This window comes from Meriones unguiculatus, chromosome 17, assembly GCF_030254825.1.
Source record: "Meriones unguiculatus strain TT.TT164.6M chromosome 17, Bangor_MerUng_6.1, whole genome shotgun sequence".
In the NCBI taxonomy this organism is placed as follows: domain Eukaryota; kingdom Metazoa; phylum Chordata; class Mammalia; order Rodentia; family Muridae; genus Meriones; species Meriones unguiculatus.
In genome coordinates this window covers 80,825,135-80,848,452 of record NC_083364.1, presented here as the reverse complement: position 1 = coordinate 80,848,452, position 23,318 = coordinate 80,825,135, and the positions used below count along the sequence as shown (strand labels likewise).

General features: G+C 37.7%; 1 protein-coding gene across 5 annotated transcripts in view; it reads left to right on the top strand.

Annotated features, from left to right (window-relative positions):
* The window catches only part of Tmprss15 (transmembrane serine protease 15), a 130,808-nt gene that overhangs the window by 3,451 nt on the left and 104,039 nt on the right, over positions 1–23,318 (top strand). For 4 of the 5 annotated variants that reach the window (XM_060370672.1, XM_060370671.1, XM_060370670.1 and 1 more), the window contains 2 exons: positions 7,368–7,519; positions 12,057–12,101. In XM_060370672.1, coding sequence (XP_060226655.1) covers positions 7,368–7,519; positions 12,057–12,101 — 197 coding nt within the window. Of the gene's footprint in view, positions 1–7,367; positions 7,520–12,056; positions 12,102–20,386; positions 20,723–23,318 lie in introns of those variants that run through there. The other variant, XM_060370673.1, reaches the window with a different exon arrangement.

Sequence of the window (23,318 nt, the reverse complement as noted above, 5' to 3'; positions counted from 1 at the left end):
TTCTTTTCTTTTCTTTTTTTTTTTGTGAAACATTACTAAAGATAGAGAGCAACTTAAAGGTCTACACATCATAACCTGTCATATTACTGTTTGGTACATTTCTCCTAGTGACTTCAGTCACCTCTGCATCTCATTTAGTTCACTTCCAAAGCAGACATTTTATTGGAAAAGCCCATCCTTTAACTAATTGTCCTTCACTTTGTTCTTCTGCCTGCTCTCTCCTCTTCAGAGAATTAGTCAGTTTATATGAAAACACACAGCGCAATCTGCATTCAAAGTCCCCTCATTTTTAAGTTAGTGAGTGAAAGACTGTGGAAACTATAGAAACCATAAACACAGTTTAAAAGCACCTTAGCCAGCTATGTATTTTGTATTAAGTTTTATTTGTGTGAATAGTTATGTAAATGAAATTCTTCTCTGAAATAGCAACAGTAGTTATTAGAACAATCATGTATAAAGATAATGAATTAGATTATTAATTAAATCAACCCATCCAGAGTACAATGTGTGTTAGTCGATCCAGAGGCCTAGGAGGAGTGTTCTAAAATGTTTCATAGCACATGTGATACAAATTGCATTTTTTCCGCAAATTGTACATTGTTTTTTTAATAAAAGCTACAAGAAAATTGGAGATGTAACAAGGATTCTACAGTAACTATATTGTGGATGTGACATAAAGACATACTAAAATATTAAAGTGATATACAGGTGTGTATGTGTAGGAGGGTGCCATAGAGGAAGACCTAAATATCTTCTGTTACAATGAAAATTATTCTCATTATTTCCTTTTACTTTTACTTCCTCCTCAGAATGACTTATCAATGTCATGTTTCTTTCCATTTAAGCATGTATAATTCGTTCTTCAGTTTGCTGTGATGGAAGCTGTTACCTTACTTTCTGTAATCTCTAGGAAGCAGCATTTCTCTTCTCTTCCCAAAATGACCTTCAGCTGAGTCAGAGAACAGGTCTTCACTACTCTGTGAAGCAAACCACATGCTTTGAAAGAGATTGTGCAATGTAAAATTAACATAAATAAAGTAAAATCATTCAAATATAAACTGTTGCTCTGCACATTGAACAAGTAGAGGGCAGAATCACACCAAAGAGCAAACACAGGAACATACATTCAAAACCATCAAAAATTCTACCAAAATGCCATTAGTGAGTCGGGGAGACAGCTCAGTCAGTGAGGACTTTACCTCGGACTGTCAAAGACTTGAGTTTAGTGTCTAGAATTACATAACAAAACAAGTTTTGATTGTACATGCATGTAATATGCAGGTGAGGTTCGCCAAGTCAAGCAGATCCCCAGTCCTTTCTGGCCAGCTAGCAAAACAAAATTCAAATCAGTGAGACCCAGATAAAATAAGAGATTCTGTCTGAAAATGAAAGTGGAGCATCCTGAGGGAGGATGGCTGAAGCTGCCCTTGGCCTCCACGTAGAGTGTCTGCACAAAATCTCCCCACACACAAATGCAAATACCCACTCAAGAACATACAGGCATTCGTTTCTATGAATGTGTACACGCATGCACACACTCACACAACCTAAGAAATACCCATGAAAAGTTAAAACAAGTATCTTGTCTTCTCAACAATAACCACTGAATATGCACTTATGCTTCCAATTCTCCCACGTATTTGTCTCACAGTCACAGGTGAGTTCTGTTTTGAACCAGATGACTTAACAGATTTTTAAGAACAAAGATATTGAGAAAGAATTTCACTAAGTAGTTCACATAACCAGCACCATCAAGACATTCTGTCTATTGTGCTGAGGTACTGGGAGCATTTTACTTACTCTCCTTCATTAGGGGTTCTTATAAAAGTTTTAATTTCCTACCTACTATGAGTTACTTAAGAGGTTACAGAAGATTAATTAATTAATAATAAATTAATCACTGAAGGTGCTTTGAGGATGCTATATATATTAAAAGCCCTATTTTAAGGAAGTGGAAAGGTTGTTGGAAGAATATATCAACATCAAGGAATGTCTAATTATGTTACTAAGTGGCAGTTAACAGCAAATTATGCATACACATTGTGTAGTGGGGCAAGAAAATAAGGAAACATTTAAGATAACTTCACTGAGCCTTTGCTTGGCTGCTTTGTCTGCGTTGTAGTCACAGCTTCAGGAGGAAGTCCATTCAAGTTCTACACATAAAAATATTCACGCTACTTAGAATTGATTCTCTCAAACAGTATGTATGTAAAGGCTAGGAATCCCTTTTTGAGATTGCTTTGGACGTCCAGAAAACCTTCCATTGAGTGACCATTGTTAGCACCATATCTTGAGCATGTTTTCTGATTTCAGTTACTGGAAAAGACACTTCGTTACTCTCAGCCCCAGGCACATTTTGTATATTTTTACCCTCCAACCGAGTCTGTAGTGTGATAACTAAGTTTAGCCCCCTACTCATACCTTGGGTTTTCAGCTCCTGAAGACTTTCTGGCCTTGTCATTCTGGCACTGCCATTCTAAATGCAGGTATGTTCATACGTGCTGTCTCAGACACTCATTTGGATCTGTGCTGACATGATATATCATATCATACCATGTGTATACCCCTTCAGCCATTTTTTTATTCTTCAGTGTAGTTTCTCTTCATCTTCTTCTTGCCGTCCTTCCTTTCCATCTTAGCAATCTGTTAAGCACCAATCCATGCCATGTTTCCGTTGAGGCTTAAGTGAAACTCTTTTTGAGTGAGGACTCTTCTCATCAGCTCATCAGCTCATTCAGAGCTTTATACTATCATACAACATACCACCATCAAGGTGTGATGGAATTGTCTATTAGCCTTTCTCCTTAGTAGACCATGGGTCTCATCACTGAGGTCAGAAGAAGACATTAAGTCTCCTGGAACTGAAGTTATGGATATTTTTAACAGTTGTGCAGTGCTGGGGATCCTACTCTGGTCCTCTATAAAGACAAGTACTCTAATCCCCATCTCCTTTCTCCAACCCAGAATCCTCTGTGTTTGATGATTAAATATAAAGGTGGGATGATCAACTCAGAGGTAAAGAAAGTATCCCTAGAAAACTTATGTCGTAAGGTCAAATGAAAATTAATGGGAAAAACACAGAGCAGTCATAACTTTTGGAATAATAGCCTGGAAACAGAAGCAAGATGTGGAAAGGGGCGGGGGCAAGGAGACATTGAGAATAATTTTTTTCTAGTGTGTGTGTGTGAGTGTGCGTGTGTGTGTGTGTGTGTGTGTGTGTGTTTATGTGTTTGCAACCAGTCTGAATAGCAAGCCGATTTTTTTTCTCTCTCTCTCTTTTGGGGATACTGTTGTTCTGCTCCGTGGAAAATGTTTTGACTCTCAGAGCATTAGCAGGTGACTCGTTTAATAAAGGCTGTTTACCCTCTGTGGCAATGTGCACTTTAAGTTTGCCCTTTGCACACAGATGAATCACAAAGTTCTCAAAGGAAAGAGCTGTGTTTATTCAGCAAACCTAAAGGTTATCAGTATCATTAAGGAAAATATAAGATAAGAAACATTTTGATCTATTACATCCAATCTCTCTGTACAATGATAGGATTTATCTAGCTTTAAAATTAAATGGAGAGCCGGAGAGACACAAAAAGGGGGCTATGCAGCTCCTCTGCTAAGAACAAGTACTTTAAAATGAAAATAGCCATTATTTTCCCTTAAAAGAATGATTTTTCTCATTTATCTTAATAAATAAAATAAGGCTCACAGCATGGATACAGATCATTGATAAACTCCCAGATATAAGTTTCTGCCTGCTTATGAGATGAAACACAATACCTTATCATGTTTCCTTGATGCTACTATATATTTTTCTTATCTCAACATTTACACTGAATCAGAAAATAAATTACAAAAAAATTGTATATGTATCTGTAATATAGAACTTTTATCCTCACAGATATAAATTATTAAGTGCAATATATAAGTCACAACTAAAAACACACATATTTCATACAAATATGTTTATGCCTGAGGTTGAATTAATCCAGTTAGTTACAACCCAGTGAAGGAAAATTTCAGAAACGTATTTTCTCTGCCCCAAATACCTTGTGTCTGTGTCTTCTACTGCCTGATGCAAGCAACACAGAATCAAGTGTTCTGTATAATTAAATATGTAGAAATATATATAGAGAGAAGATACAGATTTCATTACCATTTAAATTACCTTTTGTGCATCAAAAGAGATAGTAAAACCATGGAACTGAAGAGTGAAGATAAAAGATTCTGTGCACTAATGCTTTATTTTAAATCACAGTTAACCCTGTCCATTTTCAGTTCATACTTAAGCAGTCATGTTTTGGCAAAGGGCATAAATTCTGAACACATAAAGGAGAAGAGGAAGAATAAAAGAGAGGATGATAACAAGGAAAATGTGGTGAGGGGACAGAAAGAAAGCTGTACTTACTGGAAACATGGGAACAAAATATTTCTCTTTTGACTGACAAAAACATCCAACTAGCTTTGTCTTCATCCATCTATTTGCATATGAAACGTTTACGATAATGCAAGACAATAAGTATATGTACCTGTCTCATGGCCTTTCCTTAAGACAAATAGTTCACTACAGTATTGGAAAAAACAGGAGCAGTAATTTTATACAAGAGATAGCATGTGTCTGCTTCTTAGAAGCCTTTGAGGTTCCATCCATAAAATTTGCAGGCAAATGGACGGAACTACCGTGGCTTCTAAGAAGCAGGGTCATGCTTTCCCATAGGGCCCTGCGTAACGTTTACACTCTTGCTCTAGGCTCCAGTGTTTGTATAATTACAGAGAGAACACTGGCCAGTGTGAAGCATCCTGGAAATCCACTACTCCCAAATATCCTTTCCACTAAGAATGGAATGAAACCTGAGTGTTGTATGTCTCTTAACATGTTTTCGGTTTGGTTTGGTTTTAACTTTCAGTTATCAACGTGTATAAATAGCCAAGCCTTTAAAAGTGGAGGCTTTTTTTCTTTTTCTCCTGTGATTTTGATTTGTTTTCCTGACACCACAAGGAGTCTTGGTTTCCGTGCAGATTAATTCAATGGTCTGTTGACAATTAACTAAGAGATTCGGATGTCTGCTTTCCTCTGCCATGCTGCATCCTCAGTCATGGCTAGCCTACTGAACCCAGATTGTTCTGGAATGGTTCTCAAATTCTGGCATACAGGCATAAAAATGGGCAAACAAATCTAACAGTACTTCTCTGTAGTTTTTTTTTTTTTTAATTTTATGTTAAAAACAAAAGTCTACTGGTCTTTCATCAGTCTTCTCACATTTCACTGATAAGGACCCAATCTTTAGAAACGGACAAAGAAGACAGCTTCTTTCCCGACAAATGGACAGGTGCTCTCCCATGAAAATTGGGTTTAGGACTCTAGAGAAATGGTTCACTAGTAAGGACACTTGCTCTTGCCGAGGACCAGAGTTTAGCTCATAGCACCCACACCAAGTGACTCACAAATACCAAGAGATCCATCTTTTTCTTCTGGTCTCCAGGTGCACCTACACCATGAGCACACACCTGCCACACCTCTGCCTCAAACACCCATACACATAAATAAAAAACAAAATATTAAATATTTTTAAAAATGTGGTCAGAAGGCATAGAAAACTTAAAAGGTATTGAAAACTTAAAAGGTATTGTAAAAAGTGTCTGCATATTACTGACTTCTTATTAAGAACAAGATATTCTTGTTTCTGAATATTTAGAAGCTCTGAATAGTTACCAAGGTGCTGTTCCACTCATAAGATTTGGTTACTGTGATTCAAGAAAATAATTGGACAGTTATACCTCTCTACATTTTCAGATAATTAACTTAATAGATATGAAGTATGGGATAATTATAACAAAATATCTTGGTCATTTAAATAATGAAAAACCAACTGCATGGAAAAAAAAGATCCTGCTAAATTGTGAACATGCATACTAACACAAGCCTTGCCAGACCACAGAGGAAGAGGATGCAGCTAGTCCTAGGGAGACCTGATAGGCTAAGGTCAGATACAAGGGGAGGAGGATCTCCCATATCAGTGGACTAAGGGAAGGACATAGGAGGAGAAGAGGGAGGGTGGATGGGACTGAGAGCAGATGAAGAAAAGGGCTATAGCCAGGATACAAAGTAAATACATTGTAATAAATAATAAAAAATAAAAATTAAAAAGAGAAGGAACATCACGTCCTGTGAAATGACAGACTGCTATGGTCTTCCAGGAACTTTCTGCTCTTGGTATACAAAAATGGAAGGAAAAAAAACCAGCTTTTACTCTTGCTTCCTCCAGGACAAGTAGATAATAAAGTGCTTCAGGGGTAACAAAATCCTTCTTTGGAGATGCTTGTTACCTTTGTGTGTGTTATCATCACATCATACGTCAGAGCTGACTCTCCCTGGTCAGTCTTAAGCAGTCAGCTTTAACCTGGGAAGTCCCAGCTTATTGTCTGCACAAAATGAAGAACAGAGCTTGAGATTCCCTCCCGTGTGGTTGTAAGCTAAAGAGTAAACTGTGAGGTTAGCAGAAAGTTAGGAAAGAAAACACAGCAAAATCTCTCACGTCGTCACTATTGCTTTCAGATGCATTCCTTTTTAATCCTTCGCACAGTGTAACAGAAAATACCATTTAAAATGCAAAAGACAGAGTGGGTTTTAAGATAAAGGGGAAGGATATTCCTTAGGACCCCATGGTTGAATTCTACTATTGTGACAGATCATGTAGGTAATAAGATTACTAGTCAGGAGAATAAATACCCTAAGTTTCCAGTAATTCCAGGTATATTTATTTTCTTTCTAGCCATCAAAATCAGTATGTTTTAGGAATTTAGGTTAAACAAAGGAAATAAAACTAAATACAGATATCCACATAAGCTCAGTGTCAGTACTTCCTAAATTTGTACAATTTATTTGAAACAAGTGGAATGATGTCAGATTTCTCCTGACCTAAAAACACCACCAGGCACATTACAAGCTCACATGCTTCATTCCTTCAGACAGTAAAATGCCAAGACACTGTGTGATGCTGTTTAATTTGACATGAGAGATCAGCGAATAGCAGTGTACTCCCGTGGACAGCACTGAACACTGATTCCAGCACTGGCTTTACTTCAGCCTTTCTGTTCTTAGAAAAAATATTGAAGGTTTTAATCACTCTCTCCTTCAACTGTAAACTAAAGATAATACTTCACAGTATCTTTTATATTCTTTTCTGCATTTTAGAAAAGCAATCTTATAACTAGCATTGCAGAGCAGAGGTTACAAGGCTTTATAGTGGTGTAATGAGGATTGACAACATGATAACTAACTAGCAAATTTCTCAGACATTTTGCCTGAATTGAGAACAAATCACCCAGATACACCTAACTTTTTACTCTTATGTCATATTTTTTTTCCTTTCCAGAAATGGCAGTGTTATAGTCCTTTTTGACCTTTTTTTTGCTCACTGGGTGTCAGATGAAAATGTAAAAGAAGAACTGATTCAAGGCATTGAAGCAAATATATCCAGCCAGCTGGTCACTCTTCATATTGATTTGAACAGCATCGATATCACAGGTATCTGTGAACATTATTTGATTTCTTTGAATCATTAAGCTATGAAATTAAGATTCTAGCACTATAGGAGGGAGGCGGGAGAATCGTCCTTGGCTTTAGGAGCATGTCGGTTCGCCTGAGGTAACACATCTACATGAGAGCAGTGAAATATTTGAAGGGAACTATCAGACAGAAGAGGCTTGGAAACTATCAAATATAGAAAAGATTCTGAAAATGTCAGCGGACATAGATGTCTGCTAGTCTTGACACATTCTATATTGCTCAAGTGTATCTGACTTTTCTTCAATCATTCATTAGAAATCCAAATTAGAGAATTAATCATTGAGTCACAGACCTTATGAGATTACAGTCAAGAGGCAAGGACAAATGTGCAATTAAAAACTGAAAAGAAGACAAAGAGGGGCTAATAAATTTAATCCAATCCAATTTTCTATTGAAAAAGTTAACTTTACTCTTAAAGTGATAAAACGTTCTTTATCCTAAAGATACACAAAAGGAGAAAGCTTAGGAGTCAAAGCTAACACCAGAGAGAGCTGGGTCAGCAGATAGTGGCGCATGGCTGACACTGTGTTAAACCCGCTGAAGCCAAAACAGAGAGAGTGAACTGACTCCAAAAATTGCCTTCCAACTTTCACAGACATGCTCTCCTCACAGATTATGTCACAAATACACATGAACACACACACACACACACACAAATTGCGCAAAATAATAATTTATTTTTTATTCATTCTCGGTCGAAGGCCTGATATTATTTTATATAGAATTTCTTTCTTTAATGTGAGACACACATTTAAAGTACAGTGATTATACACAGTCCCAAGGCTATTACCAATTTCAAGTGGCCAATATTTACCTTCAGGGCGATACGTACTCAGACGTACCTTCTGCTATTGCCAAACTTTCTGAAATGTGAGTTTTGACAGTCATCAGCTACAAGCTTTGGATATGTAAAGCAATAGTGGAGAGGCTTTATTTTAAAAGTTATACCCAGATAATAGGATCTCTAATTATTGGATATGAAGTTTCCCCTTAAAAGAGTGTTATTGACAGGAACTCAATGACTGGCTCTTTGGTCTCCCCACCCCCGAAGGGAGGAGCAGTCCTGTTAGGCCACAGAGAAGGGCTTTGCAGCCAGTCCTGAAGATACCTGATAAAACAGGATCAGATAAATGGGGAGGAGGTTCCCCCCTATCAGTGGACTTGGAAAGGGGCACGGTGGAGATGAGGGAGGGAGGGAGGGAGGGACTGGGAGGGAATGAGGGATCGGGACACAGCTGGGATACAGAGTTAATAAAATGTAACTGATAAAAAAAATAGTGACAGGAGAAGAAGATTTCATCTTAATAATTAGAAACACTGTTGACTACAAGCTGAGGATGTTCAGATGAGGCCAAGATAAATTTAGTGAAAAGATAAAAATATAATTTCTGTGATTAAAGTCTATAAAAAGTAACAAAAAAAAGAGTGTTATTGAAGTGTTTGAAAGATACTTGGAATAGGAAAATGCTAAATTGACCAATAGATTATCCCACTAATGAACTCCTTGTTGAATGGATTTTAAAAAGGAGGTGAGGTATGGTTGGAGAAAGTAGGCCGCTTTTTGTGGCTTTGTAGAATATAAGTTTTAATGTCACAGTTATCTTCAGCTGTCAGCTTAAGCTATCTGAGCAGTGGAAACCACCTCGGTTGAGGAATTGTCTCTACTTTATCAGCCTGTGGTTATGTACATGGGGCATTTCCTTGTTAATTAATGGGGAGCAATCAACCCTGTGGTTGAAGCCAACCCTGAGTAGATGAGCCTGGATTGTAAAAGGAATGGAGAAGGTAAAACTATGAAAGATGGATGAGTTATTAAGCAGAGTTTTCCTGTGACCTCTGCTTCCATTCCTGCCTCCACGTTTTTGCCTTTGTTTCTCTCAGTGATGAACAGGAACCTGAAGGTTCAACAAACACTTTTTGTCCAAGTTGCATTTGGTCATGTTGTTCATAACAGCAACAGGAAAGCAAGGTGGAGCAATTAATGAAATTGGTCTCTTTATCAGGAAGTTTGTCAGGTTGTCTACCAATCTTGTTTCTGTGTTACAGAGTACAACTTAGGATTCCACACTGTATGTGGAGAGTTATTGCTTTAATAATAATAATATTATAATTCCCAAATAAAATCTATTCTTGCTTTTTCACTTCCTACCCCATCCCTCAGCACTTCTTCACTGAGCATTACTATAATGTGAGCAGATGACCTAAATCATTTCCTTCTACCCTAATTATCCACCCTCATCATTTACCCAGAAAAAGTAAAGATAGTCACCTTTGCCAGAACCTTCTGAAGTCATGAGACTAAATAAATCTTTCTTCCTTTAAGTGGTTTATCTTTACACATCAACAATCAGAACTGACATACATATAATAATTCATATTGCATTTTTTATTCTAGTCCCTTTCCATTCAGTTCAGTTCAAAAAGATATTACAGTCTGTTTAGTTTATCTGCTTTTCTATGTTCACAGTTCCTTACGTCCTAATGCTGAGGTTATGTATATTTCAGAATTCATATTTTGGGTATATTAGGGAAACTCATATCAAAAATAATATCAATAGAGAAGTAGGCATGCCAAATAAGTGTAGAAACAAACTGAATGGTCATCATCAGATCTGATGAAGAACAAAGTCAGTCAGTGTAGCTTTGCATTTCAATTAATTACACGAGCTTTCAGAAGAGTATGTCCTTTCTACGTTTAGATTTTGTAGTAGTAGATTCGCACCTGTAACACATTAGTATAGGAAATTTTTCTTTTCAGGGTTGGGTCCTGATGCACCAATTCCAGTCACTTCCCTGATTAAGTGTTTTCTTTGCCAAAAAAAAAAAATAGCCAAATTTTTATGTATACCAAGAGCCATGCTTCCTGCAGCCTAGCCTATGGAGCAGACATGGTGTATTTTGGACTTTTAATTAAATTAATCTGAAAATTACCATTAGCCATCATTAACTACACCAGATATATTACCCATCAAACCATTTTGTAACCATATCTAATAAAATTTTGTTGTGTAAGCATTTTATCACTCCCATTTTGCAAAGTAAGAGGAAAAATCCAAAAGACTTTGGTAAATTGCCTATCATAGTAGTTACAAAAGATAAAGACCTCAGAACAAGGTATTTTGACACAACTAACTGTCTTTTCTCTTTGATCATCAGGCCAGAGTTTTCTTATAATGGTTATATCATTGGAAAATAATACTTTATTTTTTCAAATCATTTTTTCTAAAAGAAATTTCTCTTTAATGGGATTAATGTTGGTAGTCTCTTTGCTGAACTGCCTGACATATGCTAAAATCAATCTTTATGAGTCTATATACCATGACTGCATAACTTTGATGATAAATTTTCTAGTCAAAAATCAAACAAGTCAGGAGCCTGACACAGAGGACCTCTGAAAGGCTTTGCCCTGCAGACTATCAATGTAGATGCTGAGACTGATGGCCAACCTTTGGGCAGAGTGCAAGGAATCTTATGAAAGAAGTGGGAAACAGTAAGAACTGGAGAGGACAGAAACTCCACAAGGAGAGCAACAAAACCATAAAATCTGAGCACAGGGTTCTTTCCTGAGACTGATACTCCAACCAAGGACCATGAATGGAGATAACCTAAGACCCCTGCACAGATGTAGCCTATGACAGTTCAGTATCCAAGTGGGTTCCATAGTAATAGGAACAGGGACTGTCTCTGAAATGAACTGATTGGCCTGCTCTTTAATTACCTCTCAGAAGAAGACAATGCAGCTACTACTGATGAGAGCTGGATAGGATCAGAAGGAAGGAAAAAAAAGACCTCCCCTATCAGTGGACATGGGGAGGGGCATGCATGCAGAGGGGAGAGGAAGGGAGGGATTGAGAAGGGAGGAGGAAGGGAACCACAGGGGAGATACAAAGTGAATAAAGTGTAATTACTAAAGAATTTTAAAAAAATCACATACTGGTACAAATAAAACAAATCTTCCTGAGTTGAGTTTAGTCTGTCTTATACCATAACCTTATTGTAAAAGTGTCAAAAGAATATTCTCAAATCAAAGTTTTGTTATATTTGATTATTGAGCTATCTTAGAGCATGTCTATAAATACAGCACCAAGATTAATTTTAGAGATTTATGTTTAATATTTGCATTATACAATTTTTCAAATATATTTGAAAAATATATTTGAAAGTCCTATTATTAGTCTTGGGAATGGCAAGTTTGGCTGAGTTATGTTATGTTAGTTAAATATAAACTGTTCCATATGAATTTAGCATGATTGGTTGGGTATTTTTTTGAATTAATACAGAAAAAGGAAATTTAGCTTTAGTAAATTATGTGAACAGATTATGCAGTTACTAAAAGCATATCAAGGTACAGTAGCCTGATAATGAATAGAAATAGCATGAAAGCAGGCAAATTGGAACTCAGAAATTAAGATGCTCTTTGAAGAAATATTCAAACTATAATTAGTGTTTTCCAGTATATTTATGTTCTAATAACATCACCTTTTCTTTCTTCTAGCATCTTTGGGTAACTTTTCAACAGCATTGCCTCTAACAACTACAGGTCAGTATTTGTATTTATAAAATTGTGTGTATGTGTTTGTGTGTGTGTGTTTGTGTGTTCGCATGTGTGTGTATGTGTTTACTTATGAGTACACAGTTATGTCTATGAACATGTGATATAGACCTGAGTTTAAAGAGTACTATCTTCCATTATTACTTTCAACTTTATGCTTTGAGGGAAGAATATTGGTCAGACAGCCTGGACAGAAAGCTCTGAGAACCCACCTGCCTTTCCCCACATTCCATTTCTAGGATTACTGATGTTCATTACCATACCTGAATTTTTTAGAAGATGACTGAGGAGGATCCAAACTCAGTTCCTCATGCTTGTATGATAGACACTTTACTTATTAAGCCATCTTGCCTGGCCACAACTTAGTCATCTTCAAACTTCATGACATTAAAAAAGAATACATATTATTTTTGCAGCTCGCTATGATGTTTAGTCGTCATTTTAAAATATAAAGGTCATATTTCGGTTAGGAGTACTGTAGTTGAAAAGAATACAAACATAGTATTACTTAATTACTTATGAAGAGGATAGGTATTTCTATTCCAATACTACTGTTTTATTTTAAGCTTTATATGGTGTGTGTGTGTGTGTGTTTCCACAACTGACCCATGTCATGAGGCCCTGAACATAAAAAGATTAAAATGATAATTTAAAATGTATTGCATTTTTTGGAAAAGAAGAATAAAGCTGTAATGCTAACTTATCCACTTCAGCACCACTGTCTCTTTTATTTAAATTTCCATTCTTGCCCATAATATTTAGAACTTCCTCTTGTCACATCAAGATAACATCACTATTGGAAGAATCTTCCATGAAAAATTATGAAACTTGCATGCCAATAAAATGTAAAATTAATCTATAATGGAAAAAATGTTAAATAATAACCAGAAATCTGAACATTCATTGTGCTTCTGCTAACTAAAACATCTACAAGACATCTTATTTTATAAATTCTTTGAAATCAGCTGCTTGAAAATTGTGTGATTACTAATCTTCCCCTGAACATTGAAAAAGTTTTTTAAATGCCAGTCTTATCTGCATACCTTTAAAGAAATGAAAATTGTTATAAAATCATGAAGATAACACCTTTAGTATCATCCATAATCATGATATTTTCACAATATTTGAGAGAAGTACATACATGGGCCAATCATTACATCATTTAATTTTCAGGAGGACTCATTAAGGAAGTGAATTTTTCACATGTAAAAAGACATGAAAGGATAAATAAGAGGATGGAGAGATAGCTTGGTAGTTAAAAGTGACTATTCCTCTGGCAGGAGACCTGAGTTGGGCTCCAGCATGTACATTATGGACAACTATCAGCAATTCCAGTTTCAAGTGACCCAGTGCCTTCTGCCTTCCATTGGTACTACACAAACACACACACACACACACACACACACACACACACACACACACACACACACCCTGAGTGTACAAATATATAAGAAGGCCAGACACCCACACACATATTATAAAAACAAGTAAATATTTTTTTCTTTATTCATTTATTTTTTATTACAATTTATTCATTTTGTATCCCAGCTGTAGCCCTCTTCCTAATTCTTTCCCAACCCCTCCCTCTTTCCCTCTTCTCCTCCCATGCCCCCCTCCAGTCCACTCATAGGGGAGGTCCTCTTCCCCTTTCATCTGACCCTAGTCTATCAGGTCTCCTCAGGACTGACAGCATTGTCTTCCTCTGTGGCCTGGCAAGGCTGCTCCACCCTCAGGGGGAGGTGATCAAAGAGCCAGCCACTGATTTCATGTCAGTGACATCCCTGTTCCCCTTACTAGGGAACCCACTTGGTGACATATAATATAGAATAAACATACTAAAATCTGTGCACCTAAAGAAGCTAAGCAAGAATGAGGACCTTGGGCAAGATGATCAATCCTCACTCAGAAAGCCAAATGGGACAGACATCGGAAGTGGAAAGTGGGAGAAAACAGGGAATAGAACAGGAGCCTACCACAGAGGGCCCGTGAAAGACTACCCAGCAGGGTATCAAAGGAGAAGCAAAGCCAACCTTTAGACAAAGTGTAGAGAATTTTATGAAGGAAGGAAGAGATAGAAAGACCTGGAGGTACAGGAACTCTACAAGGAAAGCAACAGAACCAAAAAATCTGGGCACAGGGGTCTTTTCTGAGACTGACACTCCAACCAAGGACCATGCATGGATATAACCTAAAACCCCTGCACAGATGTAGTCCATGACAGTTCAGTATCCAAGTGGGTTCCATAGTAATAGAAACAGGGACTGTCTCTGACATAAACTCAGTGGCTGTCTCTTCGATCACTTCCCCCTGAGAAGGGAGCAGTCTTACCAGGCCACAAAGGAAATCAAAGGAGCCAGTCCTGATGAGACCTGATAGGCTAGGGTCAGAGAGAAGGGGAGGAGGACCACCCCTATCAGTGGACTTGGGGAGGGGCATAGGAGGAGCTGAGGGAGGAAGGGTGGGATTGGGAAGGAATAAGGAAAGGTGCTACAGCAGGCATATGAAGTGAATAAACTGTAATTAATAAATAAAAAAATTAAAAAACAAGTAAATATTTTAATCAAGGAAAATGACATGCCCAGGGCCACAAAGGTTGTGTCAATGTGGGAAAACAAAAAAGTTCCCTCTTGCTTTCTCATCTCATAATCTAACCATGACCACTAAGTGTGCCCAACTTAGAACCTCTGAAATCATAGGCATATGATTAGTAAATTCTAGTGTTTACTTAATGGCCATTAAATAACACGCTTTATTTAGAAAAGAAAAAAACCATAGGTAAAAGTCTAAAACTTACATTTTTATATTTTGAAAATCAATGAGTAATAAGTACTTGAGCTGATATATTTGTCCATTAGTTTATTAATTTAATTATCTCACTTTGTAGATATGTATCAGAAACATCATATTTGGGCTGGAGAGATGGATCAGCAGTTAAGAGCACTGTCTGCTCTTCCAGAGGTCCTAAGTTCAATTTCAAGCAACTACATCGTGGTTCAAACCATGTATACTGGGATCTAATGCTCTCTTCTGGCATGCTGGTGTGCATAAATACAGATAGACTACTCATCTACATAACATAAATAAAGAAATCTTTAAAAGAACACACAGATTTTATCCCATACATATGCAAAATTATCTTCAACTAAAATAACTGTAAAACATTAACCTAAACCATAAAAGATTAAGCCTTATACTCACCATGTACAAAGAGCATAGAGCATATAAAAATATTAAATTGAATAAGCTGAAGCTTTCTGGGATGAAATACACACAAGATATATGTAGGATAAAATCTTTATAAACAGTCTAAATTATATAAAAATCATTTTAATCTCATTTATCTTTGCAGATAAGCTAGCAACCAGCAGTTCTATGACAACTTCTGGTCAGCATTAATAATACTATTTTTTTACTTATGATTTTATTATGTGAGTGTGTGTGTGTGTGTGTGTGTGTGTGCATGTGTGCACATTGTTTAGGCTTTCAGTTTGCTCTATTGACTGTGTTCTTTGCTTTACTGAAGCTTTTCTATAACAAGTACTTCATACTGAAGCAGTACTTAATTTCTAGTAAATATTATTATGGGTACCATTGTTTTGAGATTGACACCATTCCAATAAGTTAGCGAAATTACTGGTTTTAGGAATGGCAAGATCTGGTAGTGAACACAGCTCATTCTGTATAACTAGAACATGAAGAAATAGGTACTTTCTTGAATTAATATAAGACAAAGCAAATCGCTTTTGTAAATTATGCAAACAGATTATTCAGTTTCTGGAAACTTACCATATCACAGCCAGATAATGAATATGATAACATGAGAACGGGCCAGAAAAGGACTCAAAAGTAGGTGCCCTTTGATAAATATTCAAAAAATTCAAATGTTTTTCATCCTATTATAAAACCTATTATAAAACCAGTTATCAAATCAGTTTTACTCTCTTAAAACATCTTGGGTTCTCACAGTTCCTGCATTGACTTTAAGTTGAGTCAATACTTAACAGCACAATGGTCACCTCACATTAAACCCCATAGATACGCACAATTATTCTGCAACTAATTAAGAGTTGTAAAACAACTTTTAAGAATATAAAAGATTTATCTTTAGATTTAGATACAAAGGGCACTTCTGAGTCAATATACATTTTTAATTCACAATAAGCTAAAATTATATGAAATGTTATATTTTAGATGAACTTTATTTATTTATTTTTTAATTTAATTTTATTTTATTAATTGCACTTTATTCACTTTGTATCCCCCTATTATAAGCCCCTCCATCTTCCCTTCCTGCTTCCACCCTCCCCTTCTTCATGCATGCCCCTCTCCAAATCCACTGATAGGGGAGGTCCTCCTCTACTTCCTTCTCAACTTAGTCTATCAGATCACATCAGGAGTGGCTGCATTGTCATCTTCTGTGGCCTGGTAAGGCGCTCCCCCTCAGGGGGAGGTGATCAAAGAGCAGACGAATCAGATTATGTCAGAGGCAGTCCCTTTTTCCATTACTATGTAACCCACTTGGACATTAAACTGCTATGGGCTACATCTGTGCAGGGGTTCTAGGTAATCTCCATGCCTGGTACTTGGTTGGAGTATGAGTCTCTGGGAAGACCCCTGTGTTCAAATTTTTTGGTTCTGTTATTCTCCTTGTGGGGTTCCTGTCCTCTCCAGCTCCTACAGTTTCCCACTTCTTACCTAAGATTCCATGTACTCTGCCCAACAGTTGGCCATAAGTCTCAGCATCTGCTTTGATAGTCTGCAGGGCAGAGCCTTTCAGAAGCCCTCTGTGGCAGGTTCCTAGGTTGTTTCCTGTTTTTTTTTTGTTTGTTTTTTTTTCTTCTGATGTCCATCCTCTTTGCCTTTCAGGATGGGTATTGAGCGTTTTAGTCAGGGTCCTTTCTCTTGATTAGTTTCTTTACATGTACAGATTTTAGTAGGTTTATCCTATGTTATATGTCTATATGAGTGAGTATATATTGTGTGTGTCTTTCTGATTCTGGGAAAGCTCACTCAGGATGATCCTTTCCAGGTCCTACCATTTACCTGCAAATTTCATGATTTCCTTATTTTTCATTGCAGAGTAATACTCCATTGTGTAGATGTACCACAATTTCTGTATCCATTCTTCAGTTGAGGGGCATCTGTTCTGTTTCCAGTTTCTGGCTATTACAAATAAAGCTGCTACAAACATGGTTGAGCAAATGTCCTTATTGTGTACTTGAGCCTCTTTTGGATATATGCCTAGGAGTGATATGGCTGCATCTTGAGGAAGCGCTATTCCTAGTTGTCTGAGAAAGTGCCAGATTGATTTCCAGAGTGGTTGTACAAGCTTGCATTCCCACCAGCAGTGGAGGAGGGTTCCACTTTCTCCACAACCTCTCAAGCATGTGTTGTCACTTGAGTTTTTCATCTTGGCCATTCTCATGGGTGTAAGGTGAAATCTCAGGGTCGTTTTGATTTGCATTTCCCTAAAGGCTAACAAGGTTGAGCATTTTTTTAAGTGTTTCTCTGCCATTTGATATTCCTCTGTCGAAAATTCTCTGTTTAGCTCTGTTCCCCATTTTTTAATTAGATTACTTGGTTTGCTGCTTTTCAGATTCTTTAGTTCTTTATATATACTGGGTATTAGCCCTCTGTCAGATAAAGGGTTGGTGAAGATTCTTTCCCAATCTGTAGGCAGTCGTTCTGTTTTGATGACGGGGTCCTTTGCTTTACAGAAGCTTTTCAATTTCATGAGGTCCCATTTATTTATTGTTGCTCTAAGAGCCTGTGCTGTTGGTGTTCTGTTCAGGAAGTTGTCTCCTGTATCAATGAGTTCTAGGGTATTCCCCACTTTTTCTTCTAACCTATTTAATGTGTCGTTTTATGTTGAGGTCTTTGATCCACTTGGACTTTAGTTTTGTGCAGGGTGATAAGTATGGATCTATTTTCATTTTTCTACATGTAGACATCCAGTTGGATCAGCACCATTTGTTGAAGATGCTATCTTTTTTCCATTGTATGGTTTTGGCATCTTTGTCAAAGATCAGGTGTCCATAAGTGTGTGGGTTTATTTCTGGGTCTTCTGTTCGCTTCCATTGATCCACCATCCTGTTTCCATGCCAGTACAATGCAGTTTTCATAACTGTTGTTCTATAGTACAGCTTAAGATCAGGGATGGAGATACCTCCAGAAGATCTTTTATTGTAGAGGATTGTTTTAACAATTCTGGGTTTCTTGTTATTCCATATGAAGTTGAGAATTTTTATTTCCAGGTCTGTAAAGAATTGTGTTGGTAATTTGATGGGAATTGCATTGAATTTGTAGATTGCTTTTGGTAAGATGGCCATTTTTACTATGTTAATCCTGCCAAGCCATGAGCATGGGAGATCTTTCCATCTTCTCATATCTTCTAATTCTTTCTTCAGAGACTTGAAATTTTTTTCATACAAGTCTTTGACTTGCTTGGTTAGGGTTACTCCAAGGTACCTTATGTCATTTGTGGTTATTGTGAAGGGTGTTGTTTCCCTAATTTCTTTCTCAGCCCTTTTGTCTTTTGTATACAGGAGGGTTACTGATTTTTTTGAGTTAATTTTGTATCCGGCCACTTTAGCTGAAAGTGTTTATCTATTGTAGGAGTTCCCTGGTATAATTTTGGGGGTCACTCAGGTACACTATCATATCATCTGCAAATAGTGATAATTTGACTTCTTCCTTTCCAATTTGTATCCCCTTGATCTCCTTCAACTGTCTCATTGCTCTAGCAAGGACTTCCAGAACTATGTTGAAGAGATATGGAGAGAGTGGGCAGCCTTGTCTTGTCCCTGATTTCAGTGGGATTGCTTTAAGTTTCTCTCTGTTCAGTTTGATGTTGGTTGTAGGCTTGCTGTATATTGCCTTTACTATGTTTAGATATGTGCCTTGTATCCCTGATCTCTCAAAGACTTTATACATGAATGGATGTTGGATTTTGTCAAATGCTTTTTCAGCATCTAGGGAGATTATCATGTCGTTTTTTTTTTTTTCAGTTTGTTAATATGGTGGATCACATTGATGGATTTCTGTATACTGGACCACCCCTGCATACCTGGGATGAAGCCCACTTGGTCATAGTGGATGATATCTTTGATGTGTTCTTGTATTTGGTTTGCAAGTATTTTTGCATCAATCTTCATAAACAAGATTGGCCTGAAATTCTCTTTCTTTGTTGGGTCTTTGTGAGGTTTAGGTACCAAGGTGACTGTGGCTTCATAGAATGAGTTTGGTAATGTTCCTTCTGTTTCTATTTTGTGGAATAGTTTGAAGAGATCTAGAGTTAGCTCTTTGAAGGTCTGGTAGGATTCTACACTGAAACCATCTGGTCCTGAGCTTTTTTTTTTTTTTTTTTTTTTTTTTTTTGGATGGGAAATTTTCGATTACTGCTTTTATTTCCTTGGGGGATATAGGACTATTTAATTGATTTACCTGGTCCTGATTCAGCTTTGGTAAGTTGAATCAATCAAGAAAATTGTCCATTTCATTTAGATTTTCAAATGTTATGGCATGTAGACTTTTGAAGTATGTGTTAATGATTGTTTGGATTTCCTCAGAGTCTATTGTTATGTCCACCTTTTCATTTCTGATTTCGTTAATTGGGTAGTGTCTCTTTGATTTTCTCAAAGAAAATCTCTTTGTCAATCTCTTTGATTTTCTCAAAGAACCAGCTCTTGCTTGCATTGATTCTTTGCAGTGTTTTATTTGTTTCTAATTTATTGATTTCAACCCTGAGTTTGGTTATTTCCACTATCCTTTTCAGTGTGTCTGCTTTTTTTTCCCCCTGCAGCTTTTAGGTGAGCCATCAAGTTGCTTGGGTAATATGTTTTGAATTTCTTCTTGAAGCCATTTAGTGCTATGAACTTTCCTTTTACCACTGCTTTCATGGTGTCCCATAAGTTTGGGTATGTTGTGTCTTCATTTTCATTGAATTCTAGGAAGACTTTAATTTCTTTCTTTATTTCTTCCCTTACTTAGCTGTTATTTAGTAGCAAGTTGTTCAATTTCTATGTGTGTGTGTAGGCTTTTTGCTATTTCTGTTGTTTTTGAGGTTCAGCTTTAGTCCATGGTGATCAGATAGGATATAAGGGATTATTTCAATCTTCTTGAATCTGTTGAGTCTTTGTGACTAACCATATGGTCTATTTTGGAGAAGGTTCCATGAGGTGCTGAGAAGAAGGTAATTTTTTTTTCTTGTTTGGGTTTAAGGTTCTGTTGATGTTTGTTAGGTACATTTGATTCATAGCCCCTGTTAGAGATACTGTTTCTCTGTTTATTTTTTGTTTTGTTGACCTGTTCTTTGTTGAGAGAGGGGTGTTGAAGTCTCCCACTATTAATGTGTAAGGATCTATGTGTGGTTTAAGTTTTATCAATGTTTCTTTTACAAATGTGGGTGGCCTTGTATTTGGGGCATAGATGTTCAGGATTGTGATGTCTTCTTGGTGGAATTTTCCCTTGATGAGTATGAAGTGTTCTTCCCAATCTCTCTTGATTAATTTCGGTTGAAACTCTATTTTATCAGATATTAGAATGACTACTGCTGCTTTCTTCTTGGGTCCATTTGCTTGGAAAGCCGTCTTCCATCCCTTTATCCTCAGGTAATGTCTATCTTTGTGACTTAGGTATGTTTCTTATATGCAACAGATTGTTGGGTTTTGTTTACACATCCATTCTGTTAGTCTATGTCTTTTTATTGGAGAGTTGAGTCCATTGATGTTGAGAGAGATTAATGACCAGTGGCTGTTAGATCCTTTGATTTTGATGTTGGTTGTGGTCATAAGGTTGTGTGATTGGTTGCTTTTTGTTTTACTGTAGTGAGGTTAATTATTTCCTGTGCTTTCTTGAAAGTAGCTAGTTTTCTTGGGTTGTATTTTCCCTGCTTGTGTCTTCTGTAACATTGGATTTGTGTGTAGGTATTCTTTAAATTTGTTTTTGTCACTGAATATCCTGTTTTCTCTGTCTATGAGGACTGAGAGTTTTGCTGGGTATAGTAGCCTGGGCTGACATCTGTGTTCTCTTAGGTTCTCTTAGGGTCTGCATGATATCCATCTAGGCCCTTCCGGCTTTCATAGTTTATGTTGAGAAATCAGATGTGATTCTGATGGGTTTGCCATTATATGTTAGTTGGCCTTTTTCCTTTGAAGCTTTTAGTATCTTTTCTTTGTTCTGTATATTTACTGTTTTGATTAGTATGTGGTGGGAGGATTTTATTTTCTGGTCTAATTTATCGGGTGTTCTGTAGGCCTCTTGTATTCTTATTGACCTCTCCTTTAAATTGGGGAAGTTTTTTTCAATGATTTTGTTGAAAATATTTTCTGGGCTTTGGAGCGTGGAATCTTCTTTTTCCTCTATTCCTATTATTCTTAGCTTTTGTCTTTTTATGTTGTTTTGAATTTCTTGGACGTTCTGTGTCAAGAATTCTTTAGATTTAACATTTTCTTTGACAGATACATCTATTTATTCCATTATATCTTCCCCACCTGAGATTCTTTCTTTCATCTCTTGTAGTTTATTGGTTATGCTAACCTCTGTAGTTCCTGTTTTTCTTCCCTGTGTTCTTTCTCTCCACAATTTCCTCCATTTGTGTTTTCTTTAATTTTTTCAATTCTATCTTCAGGTCTTGAGCTGTTTTGTTGATTTCCTTCACCTCTCTGACTGTATTTTCCTGTTTTTCCTTCAATTCCTTCAGCTATTTGTTTGAACAATCCTTTGTTTCTTTTATTTCTTTCAGTGATTTAAGCATTTCCTCTCTAAAAACCACAAACTGTTTGGCTGCAACTTCCTGTATTTCTTTACGGATGGCCATAATCTGTTTGTTTTTATCTTCCTCTAGGTCTTTACATATTTTATTTGTTTCCTCTGTTATCCTCTTCATGAGCACAGATCTTTGGTCATCTTCCTGAATTTCAATTATGCTGTGGTGTCCAGGGTTACTTGCCCCTGGATAACTGGGTTCTGGAGATGCCATATTGCTCTGTCTTTTGTTGGTTGAGCTTTTACGTTGGCCTCTCCCCTTTGGGTTATCTTAGGTGTTTGGATTTAGTTTCTAGTGGTTCATGGAATCCTGTGGTGGAGAGAATCCCCTTGGCAGGAAGATGGTTTTTCCTAAAGGAAGCCTTCTCAGCTTTTTGGGTATAGTCACTGGATGGCTGGTGTTTTTCAGGAGTTGCCGCTGCTCACCTCAGGCATAGTGACCTGGGTGGTAACTGTGGTTCTTGTTATTCGAGAGGGCTCTCCTCTCACCTGGAGAAGTCCTGAAGACAGCTGCCCTGCTTCTGGGTTTCTTGCTGTAAATTTAGTGATCTGGTGCTGTAACCTGTGTGTCCCGTGGTTTGGTCAGTTTTGTTTGGGATAATTGGTTGCCCCTTGGAGCAGTATCTGGGAGTTGATCTTGGGGATTCCTGGCTTCTGTAGGTCTGAGGTTGGCATATGGGTACTGCTCTCCTGGTAACAGCAGGCTATCTGGTGCACAGCAGGTCCCTGGTTTGGGCTGGTCTGCGGGACATTTTCCAGGGATATACTGGGTGGCCCAAGTCTGTCCCTTTTGCTTCATTCCCTGTGAGGATTTCTCCCAACAGTGACTCCCAGTCTCTGGTGCTCTGGGGCACACAGCTCTGTCTCTGCTGGAGAGCTGGGTGCACCAGCTGTCTGTGCTTGTGGCTGGTGCCCAGTGCAGTGATGGCGGCTAGTACCCACTGGTCTGCAAGAATTTTCCAGGGAAAGACTGGGTGACCCAAGTCAGTGCCGTTTCCTTTCTTCCCTGTGGGGTTTTCTCCCAACAAGGACTCCCAGTCTCTGTTGCCCTAAGGTGCAAAGCTCTGTCTGTGCCAGAGAGCTGGCAAGCAGCAACTGTCTGTGTCTGCGGCTGGTGCCTAGTTCAGTGATAGTGGCTTGTACCCACCGGTCTGTGAGACTTTTTCCAGAGAAAGACTGGATGACCCAAGTCAGTACCATTTCCTTCCTTCCCTGTGCGGTTTTTCATTACTGGGACTCACAGTCTCTGGTGTTTTTTGTGCCCACCGATCAGCCTGGGAAGGTGTTCAGGACACACAAGCTTGTGGCTCTGTTCTGGTGACCTAGTGCCTGTGTGACCCGTGATCTCTTCCGGGTTCTGTCTGGGTGACTTGAGAGTGGACCAGACTGATTCCCACGCCGTGGGGGTTTCCTCTCACCTGGGAAACACGATCACTGTTG